A 20,450-nucleotide genomic window follows, 5' to 3' on the forward strand; every position below is an offset into this window, starting at 1 on the left:
TTCTGGGGATCCAATGAAACCTTATACTATTGAGGTCCTTTTTAAAGTTTTATTTAGCAAAGTGTTGTAGTTATTACTATAAATATGGAAATAATACCCATTTTACTAAAAGCTTGATAATTTTATCAATATTAAATCTTGAAAGTATAATGCAGCAAATATAACTCAAACAAGAATTTGGAACACTTAGTCTTCACCAGCATGGAAGTGATGCCTATTAAATGCAACAAAACCAAAGATAAAGAGAAGAATGTTAAGGATTCAACTGTGCAAAATTAACAAACAAAAGAACACATCAAAGATTATGGTCTATGGTTACACTTATGGAGAACTATAAATACTTACAATTGAACCAATTTATGAAATAACAATGTAAAAGAAATGCAGTGTGCATTAGAAATATGAAATGAGGTTGTATATATCATAAAACCAGAAACAGGACCAAGTCATTGACCTTCAACAAGTCACTGCAAAAAATGAATAATCTTATATCAGAAGAAATTTAACATAAAGAAAATGCTTCTGAAGTGATCTTTGATTTGTAAGAGATAAGCATATTAAGGAAATGCTACTCAGAGCTGAGAAGTAATAGCAGGAGCAAAGACAATAGAAGAAGTGATGCCAATTACTAGCCTATACTCGCCCTAGATTGTCTCGGAAGCAGGTCCCGATCAGCTAGAACTACCATGATAGCATGCTAAGCTAACTTCACAGGAAATATGCATTTGTTTTCGCCGAGCAATTTTATGTCATGGCAAATACGGCAATACATTTCTCGATCTACAATGTTCACATTCTATTGACACAAATTCACTCTCAGTATCATACCAGTTTGTGCTCACCACCTACAACTAGTTCAGTATTACATGTGATACTTAGAGCTAACATTTAATAAATAATTCTCATCTTCTTTTTTTATAATTTCGTTGTGTTGGTATTTTAACCGGATCGGCATGGTTGTGCTCTATAGCTAACGTCATATGATCTATAACTTTTCAATTCTAGAATGTTTTCAATACCTTAAGATCAAATGGAGTAGCTATCCCCCGACACTCTACATGCCCGAGAGAGAGTCGTATTGTGGAATGGCCAATTGGCCATCCAAGATTTCAAAGAAAAGCATATAATCTCGGCCTAGTGCACAAGGCTCCCACCTAGCGAGATTTAAGGAAGGTAGATGTATTCAGTCTTACTCTCGCAAGCGAAGAGTTTTTCCCTTACTTCACTACACACATCACACAACTTTTCATTCCTTAATTGCTGAGACTAGGCCACTGGATTATTCCTCCAGAGTAACTCCGGCAACCACATCCTATAGTGACTGTTGAGGAAAAGGTTTCCACTTCTCCTTAACCGATGAGACAATTGTTACACTCTAGTGGCCTGTCGGAACAATATGAAAGAAAACAATACTCTTCTTGGCATACAATTGGAGGATATTATAAAACCTTCGTCAAACTGAACACAACAACTACATTTAAAAGAAGAGACAACACTAAACTAGAAAAACAACATTCAATTAATAATGTTTGACATGTTTTCGATGTTATAACAAAGCAATGGTGAAACTTGAGATTGAAAAATAACTGAATTGCTTGAATGAACAGAACTCAGCACTAATATTTATAGACACAAAACAAATACAATTAACATTTACAAGAATGATATAAAGAATTAGCTATTTCGTGTAACTCTAATGCTATTTCCTAACTTCTTAAGAACATTGAACTCTCATGATTTCCATTGATCCGTGAAACACTATCACTATTTCCAACAATAACGATAAGCTATCACATACTGCACTATAGAATTGAAATTTAATCTCATAAGTTGATAATAATGAAAAAATAAAAATAAAAACTGGAGAATTGGCTAAGTCTTACCATTACCCTTATACTTCAAATCAAGGATAGGATTTTGCTTTGTTCTCCGGATCACATGAATCTGAGTCGCTTGCTCTGTAACCTACATGTCAACAAAATAGAGATCAATTAGGACATACAAAGCTTCAATACATTAATCCAACAAAAGATAAGGATTACCTGGCTGTTTTTCGCTTACTTTCCAAACTGAATTTCGGTTTCTAGATGCTTTACTAATCCAAGCAAGTCCCTGTAAATCAAGTTTGTGACAGTCGTAACCACAAGTTCAAACTAACTGCAGGGAACATAATACAAGTTATATACATTCTAACTAACTGCAGCTGTAGGTCTTAATTTATTTCAGTCTGTGGCAAGGGTCGGCCTCGGCGCAAAGGTAAGATTGTTGTCTATGGCTTCGAGGTCAGAGCTTCAAACCCTGGAAACAGCCTGTTGGCATATGGGGATAAGGTTGGATAAAGTTACCCTCCCAACATCCCACTTGTTGGTCGGAGCCTCGTGTAATCCGCACCTTTAGTCTTCGATAAGGGTATCCTCACAAGAATTACTCGAAGACTATCTCGCGCTATTGCGACCTAAGAAGCCCTTCTAACAATTGCTATGAACTTAGGTCCTCCTTGAGAGCACAACTTGCTTACAATTGCACCCAATAATTATAGATGAATCTATGCATACTTAAAAGGTAATAATAATAACAATCTAATTAAAATTAACATCCTACAAAAAGGGTGTTCAGGCAACCCATTGCACGAAATCCGAAAAGTATAAATGTACACAGCTTTACCTCATAAACGAAGAGTCAGTTTCCAGGATTCGAAATCAACATCGATAATTACATAATTTTGCAACAAAAAAAGGGGGTTCTAGTAAAAAAAAAAACATCTAATTCAAACTTACATAGATAAGAAAAAAAGTATATTTATCTTGTATTAGAATAGAATGAAGAAGAACCTTTCGAGGGTCTTTGGGAACACCATAACCATTATTATACATTTGAGCAATCAAAACCTGCATAGAAATATCACCACCCTTTGCTTCTTTGAGTGTATCCTGAAACCACCGTTTTGTACAATCACCGACCACCGTGGCTAGTGGTGTCCGACACTGTTCCCCGACAACAAAAGTTTGATTCTTTGGAGGTTCAACCTTAACAGTATCAACATGTTTGGTTTGTTTTGGCCTATTATGTAAATGGGGTTTTGGAGATGAGACAATTCTTGATAATGCTTGAAGCCTAGCCGCAGATTTAAGTGATTTACCCATAAAATCACTGAGAATTGGAAAAAAGATTCAATTTTTATTCTTTATTTTTGTTGGAGGCGGCACATATAGGAGGAGGAGCTTTTAATCTTTTCATTAAATTAATCTATTAATAAATTAACTTAATTGAGGATCTGATTTTTGGGATTTATTCATAGATTTTGCTTAACAATAAGGTTGATACTAAAGTTAGGTAATAACACATGTTCATTTGTCTTTAGTTTTAAATTTAAAATAAAAAATTAGTTTCTAGTTTTATAATTTTAGTTTTCAAGTTTTGGTGGTTTTTAGTTTTTAAATGTTATTTCAAAATTATTATTTCTACTACAATGTCACTATTTAATGTTTACCTCCTTAACCAAGGAGTACATTTCTATCTTTTTAAATATATCATTTCATTTCTCATTTGATATGATCAGTTAAAAAATTACTTATTTAGTAAACTTTTAATTTAAATATATTTTTTAACTAATTATATTAAGTAACACATGGAATGACTTAATTGAGCTCACCTCGATAACACCTTACACTATTATCTATGGACAAAGATATGTTTTCTCAAATAGTGTTTCAAATCATGTCCTGGATTAATGATATTGAAGTAAAAACAAAAAAATAATAATAAAAATTTCATTTTTTTAATTAATATAATATATTTTCATTAGTTTGAGACAGTATATCATTGTCTATTGTGTACTACCACCACATTGATATGATAATGGTTTTGCCCCATGGATAGAAGTGGTATTTTGTGTTATGATGGTTGGATGGTAATGGTGGTGGTGGAGGTTATAACATCCATTATGAAAGTGACTAGGGTAGTGGCCATAGTGGGTGTAATTAGAGTATTCGTGGTTGTGGTGGTGGTGATAGAGATACCTAATCACATGTTCCACAATTCCAAAAAGTATAGAGACTTGACATAACCAACATTAAGATTTAGACCTATTTAGCATCACTTGGTTAATATTTAGTTTTGCCCCATAATGCCTCAACATTCCCTTTGAGTTTTTTTGTAAGTACATTTTGTGATCAACAACAATGTGAAGATCTTCCCTTTATTGAATATTAGAAGGGACCACCTCATACATATATGGTTCATTTGGTGGAAACTAGTTGGTAGAGATGAGGCAAGATGAGTTATGGTTGGTATGGTATTTGTTGGTTTAATTCAAGTCATTTGAACAAAATTTCTTGGACCATACAATCCCATACTATGTTCAATTCAAGTCTAATTTTACATCATTGCCCACTCCACTCAAGACACAAGCACCCTTTAAGTCGTAGGAAGATATCTTCTATCACGATATGTGTCACCTTATGTGTTTGATCAGAAAATACTTAATAATTAATTTTTTTAATTTAAATACATTTTTCAACCAATCACAGCTCATAGCCCATGAAATTGAACAAATGTCGCTCCTAGGATCAAACCATGTCACTCCCAATAATCGAACCATCAACCTTGAGGATTCAACGATGCCTTACACTATAGACCAACTTCTTGTTGGTTTCTAATGTGTGTTTGTCCATATGAGTGACATGTAATTTGTAAAAAATAATATTTTAAATATATGTTTTTCTACATATCACAATTCTTTAGCATGAAAAGTAACAAAAACCATGGAAGTAATGTTTTATCATGTAAGGGGTTCAAGTCTCTTACATATGTCAATTTCATACAATTTATGAATTCATTTGTATTAAAGACATTATTTATAGGTGTCATTATATCCCAAGAATTAGTTTAGTTGACAAAGTATAACCCATGATATATCAAACCCAAAATCTCTTCCCCTCACTTTAAAGAAGTGTCCTTATCAATGCATTTGATTATATTCCAAGATATAAACCTTTCATTTATTAGGTTAGAACATATCCCATGAAACTAAAATAAAAAACACACACATTTATCTCTTGAATATTTTTATATAGGTCTTAATGAGATGCGATATGACATGTTTTTTTTGTTTCCCACAATTATCCTTGCACTGAAGGCAATCATATCCGAGCTAGGAACATCAATAAGCATATGTGCTAACTCTCTTAGAGAATATTTTTTCCATCCACAAGTCATGACTCATGACCCATAAATGATCGAGTGACTACTGTTAATGGACTAGGTAAGTCCGGGGTAAACACCATTGGGCCTTAAAGTTTGGGTTGCTTTCTATCGTTTTTTTAAAATTTAGATTTAGGGGAATTTGGTATAAATTATGTTTACTTTAAAATTTTAATTAATATCTACCAAATTTGCCCAAAGTTGTTGATTGCGTAATACACGTTTTGAATTATAAGATACTGAGAAAGGTCTCACAGTAAATCTCATGTACATCCCTCAAAGTACTCATCACAAACATGGTATCTATGCCTCTAAAAAAAGTTCACTTTTTAGGCCAATATGCTAAAAAGGTTCAGATCATCTGTCTTTAACCGTGTTTTATTTTCTATCTCTAACCAATCATATGTTAACACGTGGATAAAAGAAAATTTAAAAAACAAAAAGTAGTAAAATGGAACACTCTAATTGACTTGAGACATAGAGTGACCGAAACAACATTTAAGACATGTGATCTCTCTCCAAAAGTTTGAGCACCCACTAGTAAGGAATAACACAAGGAATATTGACATGCACATGCATTCCTAACTAATCTACGAATATTCTTGTAAAAAGTAGCATGGTTTGTAATCTATGTTCATAAACTAATCAACAAAACATACCTTCATGTTGGTTATTAGTATATTCTTCAAAAAAGCTCACTCAATCTTCAACAACAAAATCACCACCTAACCTTTATTATCATTGAGACTTGCAATCATTATGCACCTAAGAAGAGACTTTAAATAAAAAAATATGAGGGAGGTGAGGAAGAAAAAAGAGGTTTTTGGTTTAAAAATATGTTATTTTATAAAATGTTATTTTAAATAGAAGGAGAAATTTGATTTTAATTAATGCCTCTAATTTGGGATTTTATATTTAAGTAAGTTAGGTAATGTTAGTTTTTCATCCAAACTTCATGCTAGGACCAAATCCAAAAGAAAAAAATATAATGTGGGAATGACTTTTATAGCAACTAAGTGTTTACAAAATATAGTTTAAGACAACATATCTTTATTCTACAAGCACAAGCCATTAATGTCATAATTGTGGTTGCGATTTGATATCATATGAATTTTCTTTAATATCTTTTATTTTGACAAAATCTTTATTATACCCTGACACTAGGAATAGGAATTTTTACACTGTTGTCCCAACATTTTTCTCTCAAATAAAAATAATAAATATCAAGAATGATTTTAGGACAATGAATAGAGTTTAAATAATGGTTGAAATTATTCAAATGCATGAATATTATCCTAAAATATGGATTGAATACATTGCCTTGTTTGTTTGTGGTGTTCTCTTTGAATTCCAGGTCCATGACTATCTACTGTTGGAATTGTGCACTCATCCATAATAAAAATCGGTGAAGAAATATTTAGTTAAAGTAATACATGTTTGATTTTTCTTAATGAAGGTTTTGGGTAAGTTTTGTGAATAAAAAAATATCTGCTAAAAAAGTTAACCGTACATATTTGTAATTATTCTCGACTCGGACAGTATTATCTCCGATACAAAGATAGATATGGGACAAAAGAAAAAATAAGAATCGGTGAATTATTGGTTATGTCTTCATGTCTTAGCTTGGAATTCAAATTCAGTGAACGACTCACACGTGTTGAATTTGTCGACTCATGCATGAGACATTGTTTCATTCTACAGTAAAGCTTCTTCTCTTTCCTAAACATAAAAGTATATGAATATAATCTAATATCTATTATCTATATACTTCGAATAAAATGACGATTAAATATAAATATTAAATAATGATTAAATATGAATAGTAAATGATATAATAATAGTGTATAGAACTCATATATTAACAATATATACATTTTTTCTTAAAGTATATTTCCCTAAACCAAAAGTGAAAAAAATATATGCAGACAAAATAAGATTTATATATCATTAACTCTTCAAAAGTAATACAAATGAATGATGAATAATATATTGATATGTATAAATTTTTACATGGACAATATATAAATATCACACTCAACCAAAAAATACATGAGAATAATGTATCTCATGATATAAAGAGATAAATTATATTTTCTAACCAATAAAATCATGATATGTTTCCTACTTAATTATTTTCTACAAAAATATTTTAAAAACTAAGCAAAACAGTATACATATTATACTTTTACTGGTTGGAAATGATACATTTTTTTCCGGTATAAGAAAGTAGTTTATTATCAAAATATATATCACCTTGCTTCGGAAAAAAGACCAAATCTACTTTCTTTTTATTTTATATAATTACGTTTATGATTTTGGAACTCTAATTTTTTTATGGATTTAATTACAATATACTAATAGAGTATTTTTCAGCTGTAAAAAAATACCTTTTTAGTGAGGGTTGTATAAAAGATGTATTTTTTTAATAAATATACTTTAAGTACATAGAGAGATATACGCAAAAGATGATTATCCTCATTTAATAGAGTCATTCAATTTTCTCAAAATGATCAAAAAAATTATCATTGAATTACTCAGTTGATATTCAATGCACAAAATTTGCATAGTAAAAATAACTTTAAAAAATGAACAAACTATACATTAATAATGGTAGTCAATAGAAATTTATATTTTATTTTTCAATTACATCATTATTTATACTCTTCCTTTTTTCATTTTTATCTCTTCATTTACTTTTAATATAGTTTTCAATATGTGTTAAATAATGTTATTTTAGTCAAATTACATCAAATTCTATATCATTTAATAATTTATTAAACTATGTGCTTAACATTAAAAATTAAGAGATATAAAAGATGAACAATAGTTGTTTACATATAATAATATTGGAATACTTGAATTGTAAGTAGTATAATTTTTTAAAGGAATGATTATAATGTTAGAATTATAATCATTTTAATTAGGAATAATGATAACTAAATAATTTGATGAGTGAGGTAATTAATGACCAGACAATAAGTAGGTGCCATTTTCTCTTTATCCAAATTTTATCTCATGGTGGAGTCATCACTATCGTAAAGCATTTATTGGAGGTTCCTTTGTTAAAGCTAAGTGATATATGAATGATAAAAATCTACATCAACAAAGATAAATGTGCTTGCATTCGACATTACTTGAATATTCTTTGAAATTATTTTAATGGTATATTTTTTTATAAATAATCTCTAAAAATTATATAAATAATCTAATAATTACCCTTCATTTAAAAATATTTTCAATAGTGGTGCATATATAAGTATGATGTCAAATATATATTGTTGATGTGGATTATTGTTAGCCTTGTTAGCAAATACTTGGATGAAGGATCACTAACAAATATTTTGGAATTGAAAGATCTTAGACATTAAAAAAATTATTGGAGACTTGGGAAAATGGAGTCAAACTCCTCTCTAGACAGGACAATTGTGAGAAAATGTAATGAAAAATCAAAAACAATAATATTTATATCCTTTAATTTATATTGAAGTTACAATTTTAGTCTTAAAATATAATACACTATAAAATATAACTATCCTTATCAGTAATAGAGATGAGTCTTACTCGACGGAAAAATATACGAGATAGGTGAAACTCAATCCAACATTTTTTAAACAATTTTAGAAATGCATACAAAAATCAATCACACGTTGTTATTGCATTATTGCATTCAACGCATGGAGGTAGGTCTACCTACTATGTTTTCATCTCCTTTGAAAATACATGGTAGTGTAATGTATGATCTCACTTTCATTACATTATTGGTCACCTTTAACCCTTGCATGCAAGTGCTCCACTAGAATCATCTATCACCTTCTACTTTTCTTCTATGACCCATTTTTCATTAATTAGGTCAAGACTTTTGGAGTGTATAAACTTTAACCAATGTGGAATGTGCATTCATTTTAGCACCGACCATTACTCCACTACTTTGCTTTTTTGTTTATATAAAACTAATTAAGGGATTAAGATATTTGAATGAGACTACTTGTCTCAATATCATTTTTGCAGCGAATAGAGTGAACTTTTTGTTGTTGTTAATTATGTTGATTTAGACTATTTGGAAAACTTGGATAATAGAAGGCCCACAACATGGACCCTTATAATAGTATTAATTAAGTGATCATTAGTTTAGTTTTTTGTTGTTATATTCACAGCTAAAACAAAATATATGGTTAGACGAGAAGTGGCGTTTCCAATGGCGGGCAAGTGAGTTTTCAATTGGACATTAAGTAATGTGTAATCACATTGCAATGTGACAACTAAAAGTGTTATCTTCTTAATAAAGAACAGTGTCAAACATGTTGATATAAGATTTCACAAAATCAGAGAGTTAGTGATTTGTAGGAAGAATTATTACATAAGGTTTATATTTTAGAAAGTGCTACTTATATGCTAGATTATGGATCGCTCTCAATGAGATCATAGAAGACGAAGATTGGTAATAATTGTCGATGTTGAGATTGTTGATGTATAAATGCTCATATTCTAGTGGACTAGATATTTTCTTCATAAAAGAAAAATACAAATTATAAGTTTAAAGTAATCACAAGAATGTCTTTCCTCACTAATTCTTAAATGGAGGCTTCATGCAACAACGAATAAGAATAGTTTTTTCCTAAACTATTTCATTTTGGATCTAATACTCATGGGTCATAGCAGCCACTATGATTATAATATTCGCCGACACATTTTTCAAACATATTAAAAGGAGTTAAATGTTTTTTTCCCAACATGTGTAACTATAACACAATTGTTAAAACAAACATTCATAGATATTCTTATTGCATCATTATTACAACACCACATGACACTCACACACTTATAACCATACCATAAACTAAATAAACCCATAATAGTTCCACACAAACACAACCCAAAATAAGAAAGAAAATTAAATTAAATTAAAATCAAAAGGATCTCACATCTCTCTGGACGAGTCACCAACTGCCACGTGTACACCCTCTTTATTTATTACTAGAACCGGCAACACCTGATTACCCAAAATTATGATTAATTCTTAAATTGCCAAAACTAAACCGGGAACAGATTTCCCGACCCGGTTCGAGACACTACTTTCCCAAACACAAGCGAACCGAACCGAGTTAGAAGTATCAATCTCCGAACCGGAATCGGAATCAGAATCAGAATTGGAATCTCCGATACGAGTAACGGTAAGGGAAGTGTCGAAATATTCCCTAACCTGAGTAATTATCCCATCCGACACGGTCCACGCGTGCACCCAACAGATTTTACGGTTACCGTCACAGCCTTCAACGATAACGGTGTTACCGAACGAGACAACGGATTGTGGAACGAAACGGAAATCGTTGACGGTTTCACCGGTGAGTAATCGCATCAAGAATTGGTGAGAGGGAGGACCATGGAACCACCACTCTAGATCGGAGGCGACGGTTTTAACGACGGTGTCGGAATCGGAAGAGTTTAAGGCTTCATAAAGAGTGAGAACTAGCTTCTGATTCCTGGAATCAGCTTCTCCTGAAGAATTAGCCAGCTCTTGAGGGGATTTAAGCGGTTTGTATAAAAAAAGTGATTTTTTATAAAGTTGATTAGCTTACTTGATAGGAAGATAAGGAATGAGGGGTTTTTATAGGAAAGGTGAAGAGGGAGGGCTTTGATTCGGTGCGTTTGTTTTACTGTGAGCTTGTTTTTGTTGACCCATTGCAGCAGAGAGATTTCTAACATATCCAACTTATCATATTTAGAAACAAATATAATCATTTAGGATTAAAATTTTATTAAAAATTTATTTCTTATCTCTATATAGATATTTTTTCACATAAGTATTCTTGATAAATCGATTGTCTCTTATTTTATTTATGTGCTATTTCACACCAATAAAAACATGAAATAACAATTTAAACATAGATATTTTGTTTTATTATCATTGTTTAATAACTTAGTGAGATATAATTTGAGAAAGCATATCTCTATTTCAATTGGGTGAGGAAGTAATTCATGGTGATGATGTGGCGGTTATTGATTGGTGGAGTTTAAGTTAGAGATTATGTGGGTTGAATGAAGAAACAGTAAGCCAAAAACATGGTAACAAAGCAAACAAGTCCATGTCATTACGTTTGCGTGTCATTTTCTTCCGCTACTCGTTTTGCTTTTCTTTTCTCTTTTTATGGGCTTGCTTAACTCGTTTTGCATTACTTTTTCGAATTTGATTTAGTATGTATACATTGACACTGTAAATAATGTTTTTTATACTGTTAGTTAATCATCCATTATTGATTTATTAATTATCGTTGACTCTCAAACAAAAGTAATAGAAATCAATGTCGGATGATGTGCTGACAATATAAATTTTTTTATACTGCCAGTATATAAATTTTAAACTCTTTCTAAAAATTATTAAACGAATCAATAAATAAAAAATTAATCAATAAATTAAAATTCTTATTTCATAATAACTGATCAAATGCATCAATAAGGGCGAAAATTGTAGAATAAGGGTTTATTCATACACGACCAATTAGATTTTAACGAGTTATTAAAATAGTAATTTAAAAGCGCAATAAAAATATATTCTTAAATTATGATTGATTATGCAAGTGACCACATAAGCATTATTCTCCTCTACAATCGTTTTATATATGTTTTACATGCTTTTCAAATGATTTTCTTGAAGAAAAAAAATTAAATGTAGATAATTCACTCTTAAGAGAGAAACAAAAGACCTCGTGTTCACACGGATAAGCTACAAGACATTACATATAAAAAAATTACATATTAAAAACGAGTCAGGCTGTTAAAAAAACCAAATATACCAAACTAGACAAAAAAAATTATCTTTCTTAATTTAATTCTTAAATCATACTATTTTAACAGTTTGGTTTGGGACTGTGATTCGGAGATAAACAGAATGGATGACTTTGAAAAGTTTCATTCTTGTTTGGAAGTTGGAGGAAGGAGAAATGAAAATTTTGGAGAGTTTTTCAAGCCCTCTAAAACCGTCTATGTGTTTATTTTCATAGTTCCCCTAATTTTAGGGTTTTCTAGAGACAAAATACCTAAATAATTTTAATAAAATTACATGATAAAACTGTTGTTGATGTCCTATTATTAATTTCATTTTTAAAGGAAAATAAAAAAATATTCTTATATTATCATTATTTTATTTTTCTCTTATCTAAATTTTATACTCCAAAACAAAGAGAGATTTGTCTTTCTTTCTTCTTCTCTTCCTTCTACTTCCTAATCCTTTGATCTCTCTCCTTTCATTTTTCTCCTAGCTCCTAAACATGTCCTTAAGATATATAAACACTTATATTTATTGGGAGAGACAACCATATAAATCCTGAATAGATAAATGAATGATACCTATGATAATACTAAAAAAAAGTATGAAATTTTCGAACTACTATTACATTATCCATAATTCATATTTAATCATCATAAAGTCTCACATATAATTACTACAATTACTACGGTCCTCTTTTAAATAATTCTATATAATATATATATATATATATATACCCATAAATAAAATGCGGTTATCAGGACGTTGGTATAGTAAAGTACGACCTCATTAAATATACAGATAGACTAAAAAGTCAATTATTCAATTCCTAGAATAGGCACTTTTTGGAAAAAGCAAGGAAATTAATTCCTTACTCATGGATTAATACTGTATAAACTATAAAGCTATGAGAAGTACTGAAGATAATATAGTTATCCATTCAAACAAGCTAATTAAATACATAATAGATAGTACAAATCTTTAGTAAATAACTAAATATACATAATACATAGTACAAATCTTTAGTAAATAACTAAATATGCAGTAGCAGTGATATGCAAATCCAATAAAACTCAAGCAAGAAACCTCCTCAAAAACTTATTTCTCCACTTCAATTGAAACCAATGCAAGTACAGTTTATAAGAAGTAGATACCTACCATGAAAACTGAACAGGCATACATAGTACAATGTAAATTACCATTCACCAAAGATGAAGTCCAACCAATAGAAGACTAAGGTAAGGTGCAATTCAAGTGAGATCATCCTCTTCAAGTTCTTTGACTTTCAGCTTTTCCTTCACCCTCAAAAGTAGTGTTGTCTTCCAAGAATCCTGCACAGGCAAATAAGGCCGGATTTATAAGTCAAAACCGGATCTTAACGAATCCAGACAAAGTATGACTCGGGTACGGTACTATGAGCACAACATCCACTGCTCCAGAAGCAATGATATATGGCAAATGGCACTAGATAAGGAATCAAAAGATGAAAAGTATGACTCGGGTACGGTACTATGGGCACAACTTCTAAAGACAGCACTTACCAATAGAAAGTAAAGATTTTCTACCTTTGATTCCTTAACTAGTGTCTAGAAAGACCCATAAATAAATTACTAATTTAAAATTTAATACATAGCCTTCTCTTTTCATCAAAGGATACATAGATATTATTACTATAAAAGAAGCAGAGATACGTTTGAAGAAGAAAACCTAATCTCACATCCAACAAGCATAAGCACTTGATAACAAGCATAAAATTACTGGGAGGATAAAGAGGTGTTTATAATCACAATTAATACATAGTTGATCACAGACAAATGAAACTAATCATCATTTTCCTTGGTTTTCTTTTCACTTATAAAAAACCAACAGTTCATACCATTAGTTAAAATATCTATCCCACTAAACAACTAATATGTACAATTTGATGAAACGAAATCATATTAGTTTCGTAAATAAACACTGTCTTGCAAGTCATCCCTTTAAACAGTTAAGTTGAACATTTTACTATATAACAGAAAAACATGGCAATGCTGACATAGTGACATGGTATAAATGACCAATTTTGGTGACCTCATGAAACATTGTTTTAGCATTCTAGACAAGACTGCTTGAATCAAAATACATGGTATACTTGCCAAGCGAAAGAATACCAAAACTTCAGTCTAGGGAATCGAATAAGGGAATTGCAAAAAAAAAAAAAAACGAAGAAGAAGCCAATTGAATCAGTTCCCGAGGAAAATTCAAAATTCCAAAGCAGATTTAAGTTGATGAAAATACTTCTATTTAGTAACTGCAAAATGGACGTCTCAATCATGATAAGGTATGTTCATTCTGCTATAAAAGTTGAATGTAAACTAGAATGGAATTATACCAACTAAAACATGTCGTATTTTACAGCTTTCGGAGCTTACCAGAGGGGTCATGCTATCAAATTCCTTGACAACATCAGTAAAATTTCCAATATCTTCTTCATCAATTGCAGCAGCAATATCCTAAACACCCCCCAGAACAAACAAAACAACATGTCAGTATTACATCCAGCAAATACTTCAGTAATGACATAATAAATACCAAAAGTCCAAAAAGGTAATAAAAAGATATGATAGAGGTAGCTGTTGAAAAATATTCTGTTTCATTTTACTTGGTCATTAAAAACTAAATGAAATTCCAAAACCAGTAACCCACCGCCAAAAATCTATATTCACGTGTTCCTGAAAATGTTGGGTCCAATTCCTGCAAAACAAATACATATCCAACGGATTAAACAACGAGTAAGATATCCAGTCTCAACTGTCACAATGTAAATTTTTGAAATTTTTTTGACCTGATATCTCTCTAATGCATTGGTTATAGCAATGACATCCCCTTTACAGAGTTGGCAAATGCCTGCATTAAGAAGATGTCCTTTGACTCCGTACTTCAGCAAATTGTTGCTGAGAGATTGGCGAGCTATATCTTCATAAATCACAATTGATTTCTGATATCTGAATAATTATCATAAAATAGAAACAGTCAATATTCAATTTATGATCAAAATTGGGCTATGATAAAATTTTCCCATTTTAAAATTAGTTTTGATTTCTTATTACTAAAAACAAAGAAAACATGTTGAAGAAATGTCTCAGGCAAACATTATGAGATAAAAAGTAGAGTCTATATTACTGTTCTAGCTGAGCAGCAAATTGAGCAACTTTTTGCTTGCACTGGTTTGCAGATGTTGTCACTTCTTCATTTTCATAAAAATCAGCTGACTTTTCATAGTAAACAACAGCTTGCTCGATATTCTGTTCAGACTCATACAACTCAGCAATTTCCTGTGTGTATATTACTAAAACACAGTTATGAATTGTTCATGGTGATTCGGAAACCTCATCAATTTCAATGTACTCAATTACACAATCAATGTCATGGATAAGGGAACACCTCCAAAAGGATACCCAAGAGACTGGATACCATAGATAACCAAATATGCATTTCAAGCCATTAATTTAAAAGACACACTGAAATAAAAATCTAAAGTGATATACCTTAAGATATCTTGCAGCCATAGAGAGTCTTCCAATATCACATAAAAGATTTACAGCATGGTCTAAGCAAGATACAGACTCTGTATTCAAAGACAAAGAAGGATCTTAATATTAAAATGCTATTATCTTCATAGTTCATACTAATTCAAGTGATAACAAGCTAGACTGCTAAATAACTTACTATAGTAAAGCAAGGATTCCAATTTAAAAAACCAAGCAAATAAAAAATCAAAATATGACACATGGACAACCATAAAAGATGGTACTCAAACGTAAGCAACTTAAAGCTGCACATATGTACAAATTCATTTCATCATCCGACTTAAACAAATCAAGATGAAATAATAGTATAAATCACTACCTAGAGCTCATATGCAGTACATGTAAAGCCAAGCTTTTGATTCGTAAACATGGAAAGCTCAAGGAATGAGATAACGCAAAGATTTCTCATATCATTCAATTATCCTCAAAAGCTATAATTGTTTAATATGATTTTTATTAAAACTAGTATAGAGAAATACTGAGGCTAAAAGGAATTGGCCATGCTGCATGGAGGCAAGAGCAACATTTAAAACAGAAACCAAAAAACGAGCAAAAGAACATATTAGGAACCCAGAAAAAGAAGAGAAACCACCAAAATGATTATGAATTGACACCACATGTCGTTTTCTCTTGAAGTGGATGATCAATGCCAATAATACTGATTATTATATCTCACACAAAAGCTGCTTTTGCATAGGATTTCAACACAATAGCAGGTCGAAAATAAAGTGACATAATTAGCAACCATAGAAGGATTGTATGTAACACCACATCCCAACATACCAGTTATATTAGTCTTTTTATAGCAATGCGCAGCATCAACATAAGCTTGTGCAGCTTCATGCTTGCTTTCCAACTAAAAGCAGAAAACAGCATTGGCGTTACAAATTTAAAAGACAAGTTTTTGAACACAGAAGAGAAATTCCTAAAAATATAACCCTGTTACCTTCAAATGACAATTGGCTAACTTGAGGTATGTAGATCCAGCTTTGTCCCCTAACCAAAAAAATACCGCAGATCAAATCAAGAACAACATACAGAACTTTTTCATCACGTAACACATTTTCTTTGTAACACAATCATATTTTAAAAAAAAGAGGAAGCATGAATACAACATAAGACACTGATACAATATGACACAGACACAGTGACACAACTATGGTACACTGATACACATACATTTCGAACACTAATACACAGACGACAATCGAACATGACAACTATACTCTATCAACAACCAAGCCTTTATCCAACTAGGTTGAGTCGGCTAACGACACCACAATGTTCTATCATAAAGCATGACAACTATTCCAAAGTTAAAAATTCCACAACGTTTCACAAAATTTCAAAACATTAATAAATTCCAGAACATAACAAATTCTGTGATTCTAATTTGCTTGCAACTAGTTGATTGATCAATAAAAATCAGATTAGTTGAAGTTTTCTGCTCCAAAATCATAAGGAAAACAATTCAGCATTCAAAATTGGCAATCATCATATCTAAAATCAACACTTAACAATAATTATAAATAAAAAAGGAACAGAATAATAATAATAACAGAGCTATATCTAATTCATCCATAGAAAAATTGAAATCGCGAACAAAGTCGAAGAGAGAGAGAGAGAGAAGTAAGAAACATGATTTGGCGAGTTTGAAGGAATTGGCGGATTTATCGAAGAGATCAGCAGCGTCTTCGTATTTGGAACTAAACAAGCCCCAACCTGTTAGCTTTTTCTCTGCTTTTTTCTCAAATTCTTCTGCCTTCGCTAACTGATCGCCCATTTCAAACCAGATTTTCAATTAATCGATTAATCAATAATCTCTAAGCTTAGATTGTTGCTTAAAGAATAAGAAGAAGGAAATTATTCAAAGATAGACTTTGTTGACGACCAAGTCCAAAACTGCTTATGGAAAATGCTTTCAGAATTGTTTTTTTCTTCTTATAATTAAGATATCAACTATGTATATGAAATTAATCCATTCAGTATTGTGCCAACGCTTTCTTTTCTTTTAGACAAGTGTTTAGTTTTTGTTTATCGGGCCGGACGACACATCTGCTGTCCCATAAATAGTATAAATATTTTTAAATTAAAATTTTAATAATTAATTATTTTTTTAATAATCGTAAAACAATAGAGTGATACGCTTTTTTTTTTCTTGGGACAAAAGATGTTCACCCGTTTAGAATAGTGATTATATGATTGGACTTGGGCTCCGATGAGTTATAAGCCTGGCCTGGATCAGATTATAAGTAATCAGAGGAGATGGACCAATTAAAGTGTGGAAAATCTCATAAATAAGTATATCTTTTCTCATGAAAAATCTAGAGAATGTAATCGTGCAATAAAGTAGGGAGAAAAACATGGGTAAGAGTTTCTTATACTATTAGTGCATAGTCTACTATTTATTTTCAATCATTATTAACCATTGAATAAATAAACATTGTAAATAAATAATGGATGATATACTGATAATGTACACTGTCAGTATATAGATATTACTTTAACCGGATTTTAACCTAATTTATGTGATACATGCATGTGGGTAGTTAACTCCTATATCATAGATGAGATTTGATAATATGGATAATCTTTTTTTGATTAGGTACATGTTAGCATTGTATATCAAAAAATGAGTCAAAAATATCATCTGTTACTTAATTTAAAGAGTTCGTAGAAGGTGGGTGAGAGGTTATGGATTGAGTTTGACAGAAGAGAAATTAATGAATGAATTGAGTTTGGAAGGTATATAAATTTTAATTTATTTGCTAAACTAACCTTAGAATCATATTTAGTTGAATTAAACAAATGAATGATATTTTTAACCATTTTTTTGGTACACACGACTAACATGTACCTAACTAAAAAATATTAGTTATGTTAGCAAACCCAATAATATATATTCTTGATTTGCATAAGATTAATGAAAACTACATGTTGGGTATAGAAAAGATGCATGTGGAATTCTTTAACATATTATATTTATGTAATTTGCAATAATAAAATTAGACATTTTAAACATTATATTTTGTTCGTTATAAATTATATAAATATATTATGTATAAATATACATTTTTTTATTTCTCTCACTTTTCTTTCATTTTCAATTATACCAAACAATAAAATTATTATCTTATTTACTACTATATTTCTTTTTTTCTACTTTCTCTCCCTAACTAAATATAGTATTAATGTATTTGATTGTCTCGATAAGAACTCAACTTGCTTCCATATCGGGCCACATATATGGTTCTCCATAATACTTGCTTAGTTGAAGTATTAACTTTCATGCTACTTGTTAGGATAGGAAAGACAAAGGAGTGAATTATGTAACTATGGAATAAAGAAATTTGCAATATGTGAATACGACATTACATCTTACCATATGATATTGCATAAGTCTAAATATTAAGATATTAGATTTATAAGTATTTCCACTTATATGCTCTTGTCTTATGCATTCATCTCCAATACTTTTTTTACTCATTACTCACTCACACTTGAAATTTCTATTAGTTCTCACCCAAATCCCCAATTATGGATGCAATTTTCCATCCTACTAATAGCTACACATTAAGCTTAAAAGCTTGAAATATAATATTGTGGTCATAGGTCTATAGATTAGAATTTGTAGGCAATGAATAATGATATAGAAGAGAACAAAGGGTCTTTACAATATTAAATAAATATCAAAGTTGATATTGATGTAAACAAAAATATGATAGACAAATGACAAACTAGTATAGCTGTCCAAAGTGCAAAGACTATATTTTATTTTATATAATTAAAGAGCTAACACTCTCCTAATCAACATCATACAACAACAAACCATAATGAAAGTATATATATATATATATATATATATATATATTGAGAGAGATCTATGATAAGTTAAAAAAATCTACTATACGTCTTAATGATGAAAATCTAATGTTTCACATGATTTGAATTAGTTAGTAAATCTAAACCATTAGATTTTCATTAAATAAATTACTAAAATATAAAGTAAATTTTTTAACTTACTTCTAAAGTTGTGGATCCCCTCCTATATATAATATAAGTATAATTCTATGTTTCTGTATAAGAAGGCAAGGATATGAAAATTATTTGCATGTTACTTCATTAATTTTAGCCAAACATAGCATTATCTCAATACTCATTAACACATATTTGTTACATGTACATGCATAAATCAATTCAACCCATTTTCTTGGCTATTTGGTATATATTATCTTTGTTATTATATTCTTGAATTGCCACAAATGCAACACGTTCGTCTTTTCACCCTGTCCATGAACTATAGAAGCATATATCACTTAACTTTATACTTTAATTATATTTTGTTTTCATTGTCATATATATATTGGCATGTGAATGTACTTTTTCAAAGTGCAATTCACGTGAGTTTTGCTAGCTAGCAAATCACATGAATCCTAGAATAATGCTATACAATATTACAACACTACATATTGAGTAACAAGAAAATAAGAAGGTGACAAAAGATAAAAATCAAAATTGAAGAATCATAAGCTACAAGGTAAATACTAAATGTACAACCAGTGTTATAAAACTTGACTCTGATCGGTGTGTCCAATCCATTCAAATGTGAACCTAGCGTCGAATTAATCCGCACCTTTTATTTAATCGATTTTGCATCAAAATAAGTTTGACTTGATTCGACTCAGTCGATTTAAGCCTAAAATCTATAGTTAGACTAGTTGGACCAACTTAATAAATAAAAAAAATATTTTTTAAAAACAACCAAAGCGATGCCGTTTTGAGATAGAAAAACAAACACTTTTAACTTACTTGTAATTACGTTTGTCACTTATTAACATATGTTATAGCAAAACTGTCGTTGTTTAGTTAAATTTTAAATTTTTTGTGTGACTTTGTTGCAATTAAAGCATAACATG

At 30.5% G+C, this 20,450-nt stretch overlaps 3 protein-coding genes across 5 annotated transcripts; all 3 read right to left on the reverse strand.

The window, feature by feature from the left end:
- On the reverse strand, positions 239-3,216 carry LOC109326838. Of its 2 annotated transcripts, none has more exons than XM_019559703.1 (4): positions 2,832-3,216; positions 2,043-2,112; positions 1,890-1,965; positions 239-467 (listed from the first exon to the last, which is right to left on the reverse strand). In XM_019559703.1, the coding sequence occupies exons 1-3, from the start codon at positions 3,141-3,143 to the stop codon at positions 1,904-1,906; spliced, it is 444 nt and encodes a 147-aa protein (XP_019415248.1). In that variant the 5' UTR covers positions 3,144-3,216; the 3' UTR covers positions 239-467; positions 1,890-1,903. The 2 variants fall into 2 exon arrangements, with proteins under 2 accessions (XP_019415248.1, XP_019415247.1); XM_019559702.1 differs by having other exon boundaries at positions 1,884-1,965.
- Positions 9,953-11,862, reverse strand: LOC109326840 (wound-induced protein 1-like; the record flags this gene model as incomplete). Its single annotated transcript, XM_019559705.1, has 2 exons — positions 9,953-10,735; positions 11,845-11,862. Coding segments are annotated over 2 exons (534 nt in total), but the record flags the coding sequence as incomplete, so codon positions are not given.
- On the reverse strand, positions 12,999-17,468 carry LOC109326836 (alpha-soluble NSF attachment protein 2-like). Of its 2 annotated transcripts, XM_019559700.1 has the most exons (10): positions 17,173-17,468; positions 16,481-16,530; positions 16,318-16,390; positions 15,493-15,572; positions 15,128-15,279; positions 14,790-14,949; positions 14,651-14,698; positions 14,377-14,457; positions 13,204-13,296; positions 12,999-13,039 (listed from the first exon to the last, which is right to left on the reverse strand). In XM_019559700.1, exons 1-9 carry the CDS (start codon positions 17,315-17,317, stop codon positions 13,216-13,218), a joined length of 870 nt encoding a protein of 289 aa, XP_019415245.1. In that variant the 5' UTR covers positions 17,318-17,468; the 3' UTR covers positions 12,999-13,039; positions 13,204-13,215. The 2 variants fall into 2 exon arrangements, with proteins under 2 accessions (XP_019415245.1, XP_019415244.1); XM_019559699.1 differs by lacking the exon at positions 12,999-13,039 and having other exon boundaries at positions 13,053-13,296.

Source organism: Lupinus angustifolius, chromosome LG14 (genome assembly GCF_001865875.1).
Source record: "Lupinus angustifolius cultivar Tanjil chromosome LG14, LupAngTanjil_v1.0, whole genome shotgun sequence".
Taxonomy (NCBI): domain Eukaryota; kingdom Viridiplantae; phylum Streptophyta; class Magnoliopsida; order Fabales; family Fabaceae; genus Lupinus; species Lupinus angustifolius.

Bases quoted from the DNA above. Each gene is read 5' to 3' on its own strand.
- LOC109326838 (XM_019559703.1), bottom strand. From the start codon at position 3,143: ATGGGTAAATCACTTAAATCTGCGGCTAGGCTTCAAGCATTATCAAGA. The intron at 2,113-2,831 runs GTTCTTCTTCAT...CTTGATTTACAG, and splicing joins TTCCCAAAGACCCTCGAAAG to GGACTTGCTTGGATTAGTAA. The intron at 1,966-2,042 runs GTAATCCTTATC...GTTGACATGTAG, and splicing joins AGTAAGCGAAAAACAGCCAG to GTTACAGAGCAAGCGACTCA.
- LOC109326836 (XM_019559700.1), bottom strand. From the start codon at position 17,317: ATGGGCGATCAGTTAGCGAAGGCAGAAGAATTTGAGAAAAAAGCAGAG. The intron at 15,280-15,492 runs GTATATCACTTT...ATATACACACAG, and splicing joins TGGCTGCAAGATATCTTAAG to GAAATTGCTGAGTTGTATGA. The intron at 13,297-14,376 runs GTAAGCTCCGAA...TTGCCTGTGCAG, and splicing joins TTGATAGCATGACCCCTCTG to GATTCTTGGAAGACAACACT.